Here is a 16,031-nt window from a genome sequence, read left to right as displayed (position 1 = left end):
TCCACAAACTTCTCTGAACAGATCTCTGGCCTGTTGTACCCTACTCTCCACCACCCTTCCAGACTAGCACTTAGCTCATGCTTTCCATGCAGTAGCTTTTCTTCTGATTAGGAAAGTCACTGTGCTCATAGTGAGACCATGAGTTCTAATAGGCAGACACGCTGCCGCTGGAGCTCAAAAAGCAGACTGCCTTGACTTTTACTTGGTTAGTGCCGGTGATCTGCAGTGGTATAAACAATATCAGAATGAAGCTGCCCAAGACTGGCATTCAAATCTTTACTTGAAGCTGGCTTTGGGACCTGACATACTAACTGTTTACCTTTATTGAGGCAAAAAGGTTCAGCCCCTAACCCTCAACACCCTCTGAGGCTTCTGTCTACATCTGAAGAACCATTCTGAGGAAAATTTTCACACGACTCAGCTCAAGTACAATCAGGTTGGCATTTCTGACCACAGGAGTGGAGAAAACCTAAATAAACATCATCCACCTGTGCACATCAATCCCTTGGTCAAGAAGCAACTATGAGAAATAAGCATCAAACTCCAGCAGCTAGTCTCTTTTCCTCTCTCCCTCCAAACCAGGAAACACTGTTAGAAACCATAGGGAGCACTGGATTTACAGAGTACACATTGTCATTTTCAACTCCTCAGAGACACTGGTATAAAGCATCAGACATCAGACATACAGCAGTTCACAGACATTCTACCTTTCAAGTGACAAGAATTTCAATCAGTGTTAAGAGTCTTTTTTTCCTTTTTTAACATGGGCTTTAGTACAAAAGTGCCTCTTACTGCCTGCTGCAATTTCTTGCATTCAAATCAGCAATAGATGACTGTAGCAATCTACTGTTTGTATTAATTCTACATGCAGCAGACAAAAAGACACACATGGACCCTCCCTGCTTGCATCAAATGGAAGTCAGTCTTCACAGCACTGGGTCTAATCCCCATCACTGAAACAGAATATCAAGAAATATTTGAAATTTGAAGAATTGCAATCTTTTTAACAAATGGTGATTTATTGTAAAGATTTTTTCTTATGAACTCAGAAGTCTTGGCAACTCAAACTCTCTATATAAATAACTAGAATGGAATTTTAGTTAAAGATTGATCCAAGAATGACTGCAAGCCTTTTTTCAGGTTCTATTTGCCTCCAAAACGCTGCTGGCAGCTGTAGCGATTTCCATAAACACTAAGCATACATGAAAGCATGTAGGCATCAACTGGAGGTGCTAACGACTGCAGTTAGGAAAACTATGGCCTTTACTTGCTACTTCTAACATTGAAAATATATTAGTGAGGTGTAATTATGATTAAATCCCTATTCCACTCAACAGTCCTAGCAAACTAAAAATAAATAAAAACCCCAAGCCAACACACCAAAAAAAGTAATTAAAAAAAAAGTATAACTGAAGAATTTTAAAGACTTGGGCAAACTAAAAACACCAGGAAGTGGTGAAGAGGTCAGCTGATACTTTAAAGAAATTGTTGAAAATACTCAACTGGATACAAGAAAAATTCTCACCATGACCACAGCCCGGCACTGCAACAAGGTAATGAAAGGTCATGAAGTTTCCCTCCTTAGAGGCTTTTAAGACCCGACCAGACAAAGCCCCGAGCAACCTGTCTGACCCATGGCTGACCCTGCTTTGAGCAAGAGGCTGGACCTCTTGAATTCCCTTCCAGCTTGAGCTATCCTACGGCCCTATAGAAAAAAATGGGATTGTCTTCTTGACTTCATTAAAGCTAGTTTTTTTTTTTTTCCACTTCACATTTAATGCAGCTTAAAAATAAGCTTTTCATTTCTAACAATTTCAACAGAACATGAATAGCAGGAACTCTCATCTCTTTAGTAAAGAGCAGTTGAAAGCCACAAGCAATAGAAGTCACTTCAGACATAATATTTTACCTGGAGACAGCATGTTTTCCTTTGTTCAGTACGGCATTTCCAGTTATGTAATGCTCGGCAGTATGACATAGCTGCAGATTTGTAAAGGAACTCAGACTTGTATTAAATGTGAAAAAAAAAAAAAAGAAAAAAGAAAAAATCACTCACTTATTCTTCCTACTGAGTATAGCCACTCAGGTCTTGCTTCCCTGCTTTATTTGAAGAAAAAGTTTGGAATACTTCAGAATGTCAGTACTGTGATGCATTACATTGACATTTATCTTCCTGAGATTGCAGATACGCTGATACAGTAAGACCTGAAGGTGATATTTTTTTATCTCTGCTGCAAGGTGAACAGTGGAACATCATGAAAATGAATTATAAGATAAACCTAGGACTTGCTGAACAAATAAATGAAAAATACTGATCTTAGCCGATGTGGTGGAGCTGCCTTTGCATTTTTATTTTCTCTAATTTGTTGTGGATTTAAAACTCTGCCTGATAGATGCTGGGTGTTTGGTAATTTTTCTAGCCACTGTTCTAGAGTAAGATGAATGCTTTGCTTCTCTCCTCTACACATTTTTATCCCCTCTGCGTGCCAACACAAGCACCTCTATGTCTGCACATGGAGCTGGATCAATGACTCCCCAAAGCAAGCCATGCAGGCAAGCCAAAGGAACCTGGCATCCATAAGCAGGGTGAACACCAGTGCTGATAGTTCAAATGGGAACATGAAAAAAGCAGCCATGGAAGCTGAAAAATACAGACAAGTGTGTGCCCTAGCACCAAAATGCACAAAAAACTGGAGTTATTTCAAGCCATCCTCAAAGCTCTCCTCAGAACCTCTGGGGCACCCAGGAGAAAAATTACCTCCAGTCTGGCATGAAAGCAGCTGCTTGGCTTAACAGGGGGGCTAGCTGTTGCTATTTTTTTCTTTCAGGGTTTGTTTTGTTTATTTTAATTAAAAGGTACAAGAGTGCCTCTCTCTTTCTAAGCCTTTCTGCTCTCTCACAGGAGACTCCTGTGCTGCACTGAGGAACTGGACACACAAAAGCAGATAGATGCAGTGCAATAAGATCATCAGAAAAAAATGCAGGCTTGCCCAGCTGTGCAGTTTTCTGAGTTGCTGCCACACCCAGGCCCTATCTCAGTCACAGAAACCAGAAGTAACACAAGCATTCCTGCTCAAGTAAAGTCCTTAACAATAAAACACTTTGCCTGAGGTGGGCTGAGCCACTCTTGTTGTTCACATTCCCTAGACACCCAACAGTGTTCTTCCAGTGTTTTCAAAGGTCAATAGCAATGGTAATGCAGGAGGAACAGTTACGCTTTAAACGTGAATCTCTCTTTTGTCCTATTTCTTCTAAAACAAAAGTAAGCTTAAAGAAAGCAAGCATTTTCACCTTCTTATAGAACAAAAGAGAGTTGCATCTTCAGTTTGGGGAGAAGATGTGTCTGTCCAGCAGCTGTCCCTGCACTGTGTGAGGTTACTTTTTGGGGAAAGCTCCCAAGTGATATTAGTTCTCATAAAAAAGAAGTCACTTTCACAGTATTATGATTTGAACGTGTTTTTCTAAAGTACCATGTTTTTCTTGAGAAATGCACCCAAGCATTTCCCACATAAGATAAAAAATTAAACAAAATTAGCAAGTGATTTCTCACCCTTACATCCAATCTTTTATACCTCTAGAGCTAGATAAGAAAGAGTATTAAGGAACATACCAATCTAGGGCTGGCCACATCTCCTCAGACTACAAACAAAATAAATCTAAGTAACCGTGAAATCAAACAACAACAACAGCAAAAAAACAACCCTTCAAAAGCAAAACGTGTTACAGAAAAAAAAAAAAATAAATCTCACCTCTCACTTAAACAAAAAGCTTCCACCAATTTCACGTACATTTAAGTGCTAATGATATAAACAGTACTTCAGAAGAACTAAGCCTTGTCACACTGACACGTAGTTTCCCATTCACAAATACCATCCAATAACATGGAGCTGCAGTTAGTCTGTAAAATGCATGAAAGAAACAGACACTGTGGAGCTTTTTCATTGAATCACAGAATCATAGAATGGCCTGGGTTGAAAAGGCCCTCAAAGACCATCTAATTTCAGCCCCCCTGCCACAGGAAGGGTCAACAACCACTATGCCAGGCTGCTCAGAGCCACATCCAGCCGGGCCTTGAATGTCTCCAGGGATGGGGCATCTACAACTTCCTTGGGCAACCTCTTCCAGTGTGTCACCACCCTCTGACTGAAAAACTTCCTCCTAATATCTCACGTGTCTCAGTTTAAAATCATTCCCCCTTGTCTTATTACTACCCACCCTTGTAAACAGAGCATTTGCATTGGGACAAAGCCAGCACTGGTTATAAAAATATGGAGTAATCAAAACAGGTTATTCTTATATATTTCAAGGTTTCTTTAATTTCTACAGCCAATGCAGCACAGAAAGAGTTAAGTAACATAAATGCCCGACAAGATTAACAAACACATGCAGAGGAGGAAATGGTCTTCCTTGCACAAAGTTGTTGAATTGGTGCTAGAACATGAACAGGACTCTGAGAATACACACAGATTGTAAATTTCCACTTTTATAGCCAAAGTGACTTACAGAAAGCCAGCTACATACAACTGCAGAGATAAATATTTAACTGATTCAGCTGCAAGGCACTGACTCTGCAGTTGAAAACTTAACTTTATTCTAAGTAAAACTGATCTTAAAAATAAAAGCACATAGGTCACTCCAAAAGTTACACCTCCTATTTATTTGCATGTAAGCTACAGCTAAAAGAGCACAATAACACTAACTGATAGAGCACACTGTCAGCTACAAAACACTATTTTTCAACATAGTCACTACCGTTATCCAATTCACACAGCTGATTAAGATGCTCTTCATTTTGCAGTGTGACAGCTGTGCATGGTCATCTGGAATGTGGCTTTGATGTCGCTGTCACCAGTGCTGAAATGCAACATCCTCTGCCTCACTGTGCTCACATCCACTGCTCGGTCTCCATAAATGTTCAGTGAGAGTCAATGAATATCAGTGGGTGCCATTTCTTCATTAAGGAAGAATTCAGTTGCACCCCTTTGCTTCACACACACTTCCACGTCAAATGCCATTCTGTCAGGCTGCCTCTCTTCCACCATCTGTCACATAGCAACAACATGTCATGGAATACTGATGAGAAGGTTCAACCTCTACCACTGTACTACCAGCAATGGCCTCTGACACCGTGGGTCAACATAATAAAATAGGAGGCATTGATTTTGGAGCAGTCCTGATATATGCCTTTTAGTAAATGTAACAGAAGAATTTCACTCTCCACTTAGCAAATCTCTGGTTTGGGAATGAAAAAAGGAAGATGATGAAATACAATCATTTCAGATACTTGAAAGTATTCTCACTGATGAACATTTTAAGACATCAGAGTCAAGACTATCTAGTTAAGCTACTAAAATGTATTTTTAAACTACTGACCTAAAAATATAATAAGTTTTGTTTGGAACATTATGCCACTGGTAATATTAAAAAGTGAATTATGGTTGTTAGATAAACCACATTAATAGATAAGAGGTTTTTTTTTTTTTTCTTAGAAATTAACAGCTGTGAATCATTCCTGAAAATCAGGACTGTTGGGATTAAAATAAAAACTGTATTTTGACAAGTTTTTAGTAGACTAAATTCTAAAGTCTTGCAAATATTATGCAAGATGAAACCTGTTCAAAAACCTGTTCAAGTCATCTCTCCTTTGCAGTAATGTTAATGGGCCAAGTCTATCAATGGGAACTTTGGTGCTTAGCATTTAAGGCTGTAAAGACTTCTGTAATCCTAGACTTGAGTTGCAGAGTTTATAAAGGAATAGGTTTTCTTCCATGAAAACATTAGCATTTTATATCCTGTGAAAAAACTGTTAGAAGATAGACTGTCCAAGCTATTACTCAGGTTAAAATCAAGAGAGATATTCTAATCATTTGTCTTTCTTCCTACTTTTCAGATATTCAATGTAATATCTTACACTGCAACCGAAGAAAACTATTAAGTTGCTGCATGGCTTATAAAGGACGTATATACACGCTCTGAAGAGCTGACTTCATGCTGAGGGTCATGAGAATAAGCTTAATTAAAATCCCTAAATCCCAATAAAGAATCAACAAGGAAAATAAAATTTAGAAGGGGGGAAAAAAAAAGCGTAATTGAGGTATTCACGTGAGGACGAGAGTGAATATGAAGGTGAACTTGCAAAAGTCAGTGCATGTCATTACAGTAACGCAGACTTGTGCTGGCTGCAGTCAATCAGCAATCAATATCAAGCTTCTTAGTGCAGATCCCATCATACTTTAGTCACCTAACGTGATCAGACAGAACTATTTTTAGAAAGTTAATTTTTATGGCAAAAAGATAGCTTTTTAATTTCTGTAAATATAAAATTACACAAAGATCCCATGTCTTAGTATTCTGCTGAGAAGTGAGAGGCTGCTTAGTTGACAGTAACTAAGTGCACCTGACTACATGTGTCCTGACGTGCATTTTGCTGCACACATATAGTCAAGCTAGCTTGGGATTAGACATATGCACTGTTGGAAAATATCCTCAAAATAACCACCTCCCAAAGAGGCAGAAAGCATCTCTTGCAAGTCCCAACCACAATACACAAGCATAGTGGTATCAGAGAAAGGCAACGTAGGACAGAAAATGTGCTCAAGGACAGCACGTTTCAAAGAATTCTCATTATTTTAAAGTAGGCCAACCCCTAGGACATATCCATTTCATCCAGAAAAATTAATCCAGTCTGCTCCCTGCCATCTTCCTTTTCCCAAGGCCCCTCAGGCATACACAAAGATTAAAGGCTACATGAACTATCCTGGCACTCTGCTCCCTTTTATCAAAACAGCTTGACAGCTCCCCTGTCATCACAAGTCTTGGTAGAAGATAACAACAGGAGGAGAATCTGGCAGCCACCTGAGAAGTGACTGACTGACTGACTGGCTACCCATGGAAAAGGCAAGTCTGCTCACTAAGATAATGATTCTGTACCTTGGCCCCTTTGTTTCTCCACATCAAATAATGGCTATAGTATCACCACTTTGGATTCAGGTGTCTCTCCATGCATTGCAAGGAAGAACTCACCACTGCCGTTAAACAGCTTCATGGCCTTGCTGTCCAATCAGTAGTCTTCCTCACCCCAATCTCTCTTAAACTGTGTACATTGCCGAAAAATAAGCAAGTCTTCAAGACGAACATTTTACACCAGAAAAAGAGAGAGAAAGAATGTACAAGGAGGCTTCAGCTCTTGAACATTTTGGTCACTCAGTCTTACTTCGGAAGTTGAGGGAGAAACATCAGCATTTGGAGCTGATGGTCCAAAGGAAGTGGTACAAGAGACAAGGTAGGGGATTCTTCTGCCCCTTTAGTATGAGGTGAGGCACAGGAAACCCACACAGTATCCTTTTGTTTTGAGAATTGCTGGCTAAACACTTCCCAGTGAGAAGCAGGGAATTGCCTGCACACCCATAACTAGAATACACTTACAAACAACCACTAAAAGCCATTCTTCCATTAGAAGAAACGAGTAACAACCAAAATCAAAATCCCCACCACCAACCCCCTTTTCCACCTTGGCAGACCACTGACTTTAAGCTAAGCACTAGTGAATGTCTTGGTTCTGTCCAGAAGGATATTTCATAGAGGGGAAGAAAATAAAGTGGAATGCATGGAAGAGGTGAGAAAAAAAACAACATATTTCATAGCTGCTGCTTAAAGCATTTCAGAAGACTTTGGCATATTAGAATAACGCTGGGGAGATGGATTACCAAACGCTTAGCAGGTGAAGCAATCTAAGATGCATGATAAATGCACATTAATGCACGCATTGCTTATAAAGGACATATATACAAGCCTTGAAGAGCTGACTTCAAGGCCTCATTTAAGTGCATGTGTAGCAAATCACATTTCAAGCCTAAAGCATGAAGAGAACAATTTATTTTCTATGAAGAACATGTTATCTTAATATTGTCTTTTTTGTTATTCCTTCAGTGATAGGAAGAATAGAAAGCTCATGGCATTACCATCCCTGACACTTGTAACAGGCAGCTTGGTTTCTTTCTTGTTTTAATTTCAGATGTTATTAGATGATGCATTTTCTACAACAAATTAACACAATAAAACAATAAATACCTCCTTGATTGACACTGCTAGAATTCTTATTAACTAGTTCAAAATAAAGGCACTGCTTAAATATCTCAAATCCATAAAGGCAGGAAATGAGCAATAAAATGGAATCCTGCTATGCTTCAACCCTATTGAAATGCTATTCATAGTTTTCTAGTCATCTTTCAAAGGGAAATCTTCTATGACAGGTTAAAAACAAAGCAATTTTTAATCCCGAAGTTCTGACAAAAACGTTGAACTATGAAAAAAACTATTCAATTTTGTTCAAAATATTGCACTTTTTCTCTAAAACATGCTAATACTGTCTGCCTTATTCAAATAACTGGTATTAAGTCGGAACAATTACTGCTAAGTCATTTTCATTGCCAAATTTTTTTTTTAAGACAAGAAAACAAGTAAGAAATTTTGTGGGCAGAGCACCATCTGCTCATGCTTTAATTTCGCTAACAGTTATATATTGAGACCTTCAGCTGTAAAGAAAGTTTTCCAAATGTAAACAGCATATAAACTAGCATACTGGCTTTACCTTATACCTTTCTACAACCCCCTCCTGCTGCTCAGAGGTATACCATGCACCAGTGCTGACTGCTGCTCTTTGCAGCCTAGAATTCCATGAGGAAATCAGAAGAAAATGAGCTGCAGCTTAGAAAGCCAGAGCAATACTAAAAAATGTCACTGGAGTCAGTGATCAGAATGAAGGATTAAAGAAAAGGTAGTAATAGAGAAATCTGAAATAAGTACAGTATTATAATATGGAAAAAAACCTCATGTGCTTTGTGAGTTGCAAGAAAGCATGCTTACGTGTGGAGAAGAAAAAGCCTTCAAAGTGATATGCCTACTAGCCTGCAGCAGTTGAAGTCGGAAAATGAAAGAAATGAAAATGGTAGCTGAGTAGAGACTAATATTTTTCTGTCCTTAATAGCGGCAGTGAAAAGCCACAGCTTTCCTTTCCTCAGGTATGTCTGCTTGATACAATCCTTTCTAAAGTATCACCTCTTCATTACAGAAAGTAGCATCTATCTAGCCAGGTAAGGAAATACTGTTATTCCTGCAAGTGAATGGAAAATGGGAGCTCCATGGGTTTTCAGGAAATACAAATCTTATGGTATGAAGTGTATGCATAGGAAAGCACCAACCTATTCCATCAATAGCTTGCAGCAAGCAAAGAATTTGATTTTTCAAATTTCAGACCTACCAATTCTAATGAGATATCAAATGATTAAAACAAACATTTTAAAACCATTTAACCACAAATTGGAAGAACACAATAAAGATCATCACTTGAAGACTGACTACAAATATTACCCTTCTCCTCTAGCTGGTTTGTAATTACAGCCATTCAGAAAGGTGCACAACTCTTTCAAGGAGGATGGCTACAATTAAACTAAAAAAATCCAATCCAGAAACCCACTATTGAGCCTAAAGTCTAGTTTAACTTCCCAGAAATCTACCCTGACTTTTATATTGTCTCCCTGAAAACCTGCATTGGCTGAAAGAGCAGCATGCCCCAACATCCAAGCCTGAACAGGATCACAGACACACACTGCTGGCTGCGTACTGCTCCCATTTGTTGGGTGCACTGTGCTTTCTGAAAGCACTGCCTTGGCTTTGCTATTAATCACAAGGGGAAAATACCTCACTCACCAAAACAGTGCCTAAATCTAGAGCACTCCAGGGCGGAGATGGGCTGTTAAAGGCAGATTCACGCAGGATAAATTCCCTTTAGTTCAGAAAATGATTAAAGAAAGCTGAAGGAGAAGGCGGCCTTTTGAGCAGCATGTTTCTATTTTTAAACTAATAGTTCGCAGCAGACTTTTTTTTTCCACACTTACAGAGGAAATCCAGTAATTAAATGTAACTGTTACCAGACTCAGAATTCTTCTCTTAGTTTATTTGGCCTATTTTCTGTAAAAAGCATCCACCCCCCTCCAAGGTAGAAGTCAAACCTATTAACGTAACAGCTTATCCTGCCCTATTTCCACTTGGCAGTCTCCCGTAATGCTGATTTAATATCTGACAAAAATAGGACAAAGATACTGTCATTTTTCATTAGGGAATGCCAGCTCAGTACAAGCAATTTTAACTCTACAGAGCTTGGGAAGGTGCACGCTGCTTGGCCACGTGATGAAACACCCCCACACACTTCTGCACGATGCTTCTCTCTGGGCTGCACCCTAATGACCCACTGGGTCCTGTCTGATAGCTGAACTTAATAATAACAGAACTTCCACTGCTTCAGCTCAGCCACCATCTCCTGATTCAGTTCCTTTAGAGTAAAGACAGAACTGTTGCCTAGATTTTCACATCTTTTAAAGTAAGGACTTCATAGCACGCTATTTTTAACGTCCCACAGTGTGGCCACTAAGATGCCGCCAAAGGTTCCTGGACTAAGAACTCTTTTCCAGCAATGGGATTCTTAAAAAGCAAACACCAGCCTTAGCATCTGCCATTTTTCAGCTGTTATTTAATTTACATTAATCGCAAATGGTAATACTTGGGGCTAGAATAGGACAATAGGCATCTTGTCACATACATATTAAATGGTGCTAAACTGCTCCCTGCAGAAGAGTAGCTTTCTACATAATTAACAGACTTGAGATAATGAGTTATTTACTTAACTTATTAGTAGTGATTCCAATGACAAAAAAAAAAAAAAAAGTTCAAGAAAGTTTTAATACAGCCTATGTACGTATACCCAAATTGTAGAAACTATGTAGGGCTTTCTTCATTTCTTCACATTATTCAAAAAACCACTTTGTGGTCATTTATTCTGTAACATAACTGGAAGCATTTGACAAAAGACTTCATTTTTAATAAGATAGAAATTGGGCTTTTTTTACTCTCCCAAGGGTGACAGACTTTTACAAGCTTTTTCAAAGCCAATTTAGATGAAAGCACGCATTAAAAAAAATTAACATTTAATATCTCAAAACATTTTGCCTATTACTGTCACTAGCAGTTCTAAAGACTGCTGTGATAAATGGGAAGGGAGGGAGTGAAGCTTACTTGCTAGAACAGCAGTGCTTAGGCTACAGCACGCTCACTGCCTCCCTGTGCAGAATTTCCATACCAAAATTGGCAAAAGCCAACCTGGTGCTCTCCGTCTCAGCTCTCAACCAACTACAGAAAGGCAAACCAGTAAATAAGACACTGGCTGAACCGCAGCTAACCACAGCAAGCAACTGTGGGGAGACCATTTGCTCGCCATGGTGCACCATGGACCTACCACTTGAATTTCTAATCCTATGCTCGAATCCCATCACAGCTGAATACAACTCCTCCCATTGCATTAGATTTATTATCCGATTCCAAGCTCCGCTTCTGCATTCCCTCAAGTAATGACATCAAATTCCCCAATTCTCAGTTTCTCTTCTAAGCACATTTGCTGTTATTCCTTAAGGGAGAGCAACGAATTTCCGCCGGGACTTCCACTGCAAAGAATCTAATTTAAACCACAATAACACTTCAAATGTAGTCTGCAACTTGCCATTAAGTCCTCAGTGACAATCCAGCTAAGGCACACAGGATATTAGTGGCCTTTAAAGTGAAGGTAGAAGGGGTGTCACGAGAAAACTCTGAAAAATTCCATTTGCTTTTCTTTTTTTTATTTTCCTAACTCCTCCACCTCCATATCATAAATCCTGCACTTTCAGGCGGCCACATGAGAACTGTAGCACGTAGCCCTAGTGGCTAGTGACAACCGCAGTCCCGCCTGCAGGCCCACCAGTGACTTGGATGAGGCAGCTATGGGTTACCAGCCACTGGGGAACGCCACAGGGTTCCAAACATGAAGTAGTCAGTTCCTAAATACCAGGCTATGCAGCACACTCTGAAGTTTCAGGAAGTTTTCCTCCCTGCACTTGAGAAGAGTTCAAAATACAGAATTTATTTCATGTTTCTTACTATCTCACTACCACAATTCTGATCCTTGCAAAGTCAGCTGCATACTTCCATCACATCTTTTATGAGCTTCCTGAGCTATGGATGATAAAATGTGCTGGACGCTTTCCTATTATCTCTTCTTCCTATGGGAAAACAAACAGGGCAACTTCTTTGACCTTCTTGCAGCAGTTCAACAAAGATCAGAAGAAGCAGGAGATCATTAATTACACTGCTGCCACATAATCCATGAGCACGCAAAGTTGTATTTCAAGCACTGCCTTGAGGAGGCTAAGCAAATCTTAAACAAATAAATAAATTCCTAATTACATAATTAACTGAAAGCATCTCGATACTGATGTGGTCATTTCAACTCTTTGTAATTGGTCAGACGTAGAGACTGCACTAAATTTACACCAGGCTTCTCTCAGGTACGCCACTTTCAACTTCTCAGCCTTGAATCTTTCTTTACCTTTCCAGCCCACTGGCTCTGCCTACTGCATTCCTGCTCCTATTCTCTCCTTGGCAATACCAGTTTGCAAGCCTGTACCTCCGAGGCTGATAATCAGCAACATATCTCACTCGGGACCAGCAAGCACCATAGCTGGGCTCCCTGCAGCAATCTTCTTACAGTGAATAGCTTCACTTGTCTCCTGCTGGCTCCAAAACCATCGTCCTTGATTCTGAAAAGCATAAATAGAAAACATCCTGGAGACTCCACAACAAATACGTGATAACCTAAAAAGATTCAGTCTAATCTTTTCTTACAGCTACAAAGAAGAGTGTGTGCACTCCCAACTAATGCTTTGGTACCTTTGCGATCCTTGCTGCCAGAGAGCAGGTGTTCTTACTGCTACTAAATCTGCTATTTACTCAGCCTACCCCTGAATCTTTTGTCATTTTGTCCCAGAATGACATTTTGCAGAAACAGAGCTCTACAGGCGGAATATCTGGAAAAGTATTGTTTCCCCAAGTTCTGAACACACTCTCAGTAGCACTGAATATATCCATCTGTGGTTATCTTCTATCAGAAAGGAAGGATAAAATTAACTATGTTTTCCTTTCCTTCCTAAATAGCCACTTCTCCACTTTCACTTTTCCTTTAGAAACTCTGTACCTCAAGTTATCTAGTTTCTCAGAAAGATCATTCAAATCTTTTAAGATTGGTAGGAAAAAAAAAAAGCAATCTCTGAAGAGGAAATGTACTTTTTTATATAGAAAAAGGTACATAGTTATAAACTGCTACAAAATTACAGTCTATCCCACCCGTGTTTGCTGCTGTAAGCAGGAAAAGATTAATGGTGATGAGATGAGATAAAAAGAGCAAGGCAGCTCTTTGTTCATCTTTGTTTCTTTAATGCCTGGCTGTTATTAAAATTGTGCTCTCAGCCGTGCCTGGGCTCACAGTGCAGAGTGGGGACGGTGCTGCCCAAGGTCAGCTGTGAGAAGTTGAATTACTGCTGGGCAGACCTTCACAAGCAAAGGAGGGTGATGTAAGGGAAGAAGAATTACTCTGTCATCTCCGGTTTAACAAACTTTCTGGCAGATAACAGCAGAGCAAACACACACACTTGCAAGGCCCTACATCTCACAAAACCAGCCCTTAGTACACCCTGAGCAGCACAGGGCTGAACCTGTACCAAGGCATGCACAGTGTGTTCCAGGTGCAGCACAGCAGCCCCCATGCCGGCACACACCATGCACTGTGTTCCTGCCCAGCAGCCATGGATCTACTGGCCTTGAAGCATGCCAGGCACTGAGGCTTCTCTGGGACCCATCGCCTGAGAGGCTGCTGACGAGGAGTGCAGACCAAGGCATGAGGTGGTACAAATAATACTGCCATCTCCTTGAGAATGATGATAAAAATGTGTTCCTTGCTCTTGAGTATATCATGATGAAAGTAAATAGTTGGTCTTGCTAACGAACCGTGTATTCTGTGTAGATATTATCTTTGACAGTGTTTACTTGGGAAAATTATATTTGTTCCCAGCAAAGACCAAATTACTTCCTGAGGTGGCTATCACAGATACCTCCTCCTCCAGCCAGGAGGGAGATGACTAGGACAGAGAGCTGCTTTCCGACTCCTTCACTGCCATGTGGACAAGTCAGAAACACTTCCCAGATTAGGCCCAGCACATCAACAGAGCTAGATGGGGCTTGAGCTCACCAGTACCCAGTGATCGCCCTGTGAGAAGGGGTGTGGGGTCCTCAAAGCACCTGCACGCATCAAGGCAGCAACTCCAGCACAGGCACTGCTCTGCTTGGCAGTGCCACACCGCTCATTCCCCCAGAGGATGCTCGCTAGCAGGTCTGCTCTCTTTCCTACGCAGGATGAGTAATTCAACCAGTTTGACGCAAAATGTTTATTTCTTGATGTTTTCTCAGGAGGTTTGCAAATAAAATTCCTGAAGAATTCTCCCTACACAGAGAAGCCCATATTGTGACTGAAAAAAACAGATTATAGGAACTTCACCACTTAATAAACTGTATATCTTAAGAAAAAAACTGCGATGGCCCATTATCTCAGCAGTAACTGCCACGATACAGCAAAATGTAACAGCTTCAGAAGACAGAGCATCTGCTGAAGTCCAAAATAATTTCCATTGTTCAACAGCAAAAATTATGTCTGCTTGCTGCCCTTTGACAATTACCCTGAGCAGCCCACTACAGAGAACCGAGATCATTAGCCAGCGCGTCATAAGGGATCACTTTTAAAATAATTGCTGTAGATTGCAACGACTTTTCCAAGACTGCAGTAATCTTGTCCAGTCTCCTCCAGGCTCATCTCCTCCAAGAGGCACCGGCCGTCCCACACCTGCTTTCCCCGTGGGAGAACACATCACCTCCTGCCTCGACCCTGCTGTCAGGGGCCGCTGGCAGTCACACGGCGAAGCTGGCACAGCCACAGCCCCGCAGACCTCCTCTCCTGACCCTTTCAAGCACCTCCGGAGTTTCCGGTCCCCTCGCCGTGCCCGCACCTCGTCACCGCCGCCCATCCCACAGCTTCCCACGCCCTTTTCGTAGACCCTCCGACCCGCCACCTCCGCTCACGCAATCCGGCTCACCCTTGGCAACTGTGGGGGCATCCCTAGGGCACGCTCCAGCTCCTCGCGGGACGCACGGCGCACAGCGGCTGTGCGAGCGATGAGCGCTCCCCAGCGACACCCGCCCGCTGCCCGGCGCGCCGCCGAACCGGGCAGGGCCGCGGTCCCTGACGCTGCCCGCCCGCGGCCCCCACCCCGCGGCGGGGCCCAGCCGGGTCGCGGGGACCCCGGCCCGGCCGCGGGCACTCTCCCGGCGGCTCCGGGCGGAGGCCGACCCCGCGGCTCGGCGTTCCCCTCTCGGGCCTGCAGGCCGCGGCCCGGGCGGCCGCCCCCCGGCAGCCCCGCGCCCGCCGCGTCCCGCCCGCCGCCCCCTCCCGAACGGCGCCGCCGCCGCGCACTCACCCGTCCCGGGGGAGCCGGCTCCTCGGCGCGGGGCGACAGCGAGGACCAGAGAAGCAGCAAACCCAAGAAGCTGCCCGCCAGCAGCACGGCGCGCAGCAGGAAGCCCAGCTTCAGCCGCATCCTCCCGTCCGCCCTCTGCCTCCCGCCGCCGCGCACGCAGCGCCCGGCCCCGCGCACCGCCGGGCTTCCGCCCCCCACCCCGCACGGCTCGGCGCCGCCGCCGCTCCTGCTCTTCGCCCGCCGCTGCTCTGCGCCTCTCCTCCTGCTCGCGCGTACAAACTTTTTTTTTTTTTTTTTTTCCTCCTCCTTTCTCTTTTTTTCTTAAAACCTCCCCCCTTCCCCGCCTCCCTTCCCCTCCTCCCGTTAGCCGCCGCCGCCGCCGCTCCCGCTGTTCTCACGGCTGGGGCGAGGCGAGCAGGAAGTGGCGGCGGGGGGAGAGCCGCGCTTCCACGTGGCCGCCCCGCAGCGGGGAGGGGGCGCCGCGCTTCGGGAGCTGCCGGCCCCGCTCCCCGCGGTGCTCCCCGCGCACCTGCTGCAGCCCGGCGCCGCGCCGCACCGTGGGGGAGCGGTGGGAGGGAGGCTGGGGCTGCTTCTGTTTTTCTTTCTTTTCTTTTTATTTATCTATTTTTCCACCTCTTGTGT

At 42.9% G+C, this 16,031-nt stretch overlaps 1 protein-coding gene across 4 annotated transcripts in view; it reads right to left on the bottom strand.

The window, feature by feature from the left end:
- GALNT7 (polypeptide N-acetylgalactosaminyltransferase 7) overlaps positions 1 to 15,744 on the bottom strand; it is a 67,056-nt gene extending 51,312 nt beyond the window's left edge. Inside the window, exon 1 of one of the 4 annotated variants that reach the window (XR_014882912.1) lies at positions 15,390 to 15,742. Coding sequence is in view for 2 of the 4 variants with exons in the window: in XM_085222469.1 (XP_085078595.1) it covers positions 15,390 to 15,509 (120 nt within the window). In the remaining 2 variants the exon portion in view is untranslated. Of the gene's footprint in view, positions 1 to 15,389 lie in introns of all 4 variants that reach the window. The other 3 variants (XR_014882913.1, XM_085222469.1, XM_085222468.1) reach the window with 3 other exon arrangements.
- Between the last annotated feature and the right edge of the window lie 287 nt (positions 15,745 to 16,031).

This window comes from Meleagris gallopavo, chromosome 4 (assembly GCF_905368555.1).
Source record: "Meleagris gallopavo chromosome 4, MGAL_WU_HG_1.1, whole genome shotgun sequence".
NCBI lineage: Eukaryota > Metazoa > Chordata > Aves > Galliformes > Phasianidae > Meleagris > Meleagris gallopavo.
The sequence above is the reverse complement of the archived record's forward strand: the minus strand, read 5'-3'. Positions and strand labels throughout refer to the sequence as shown.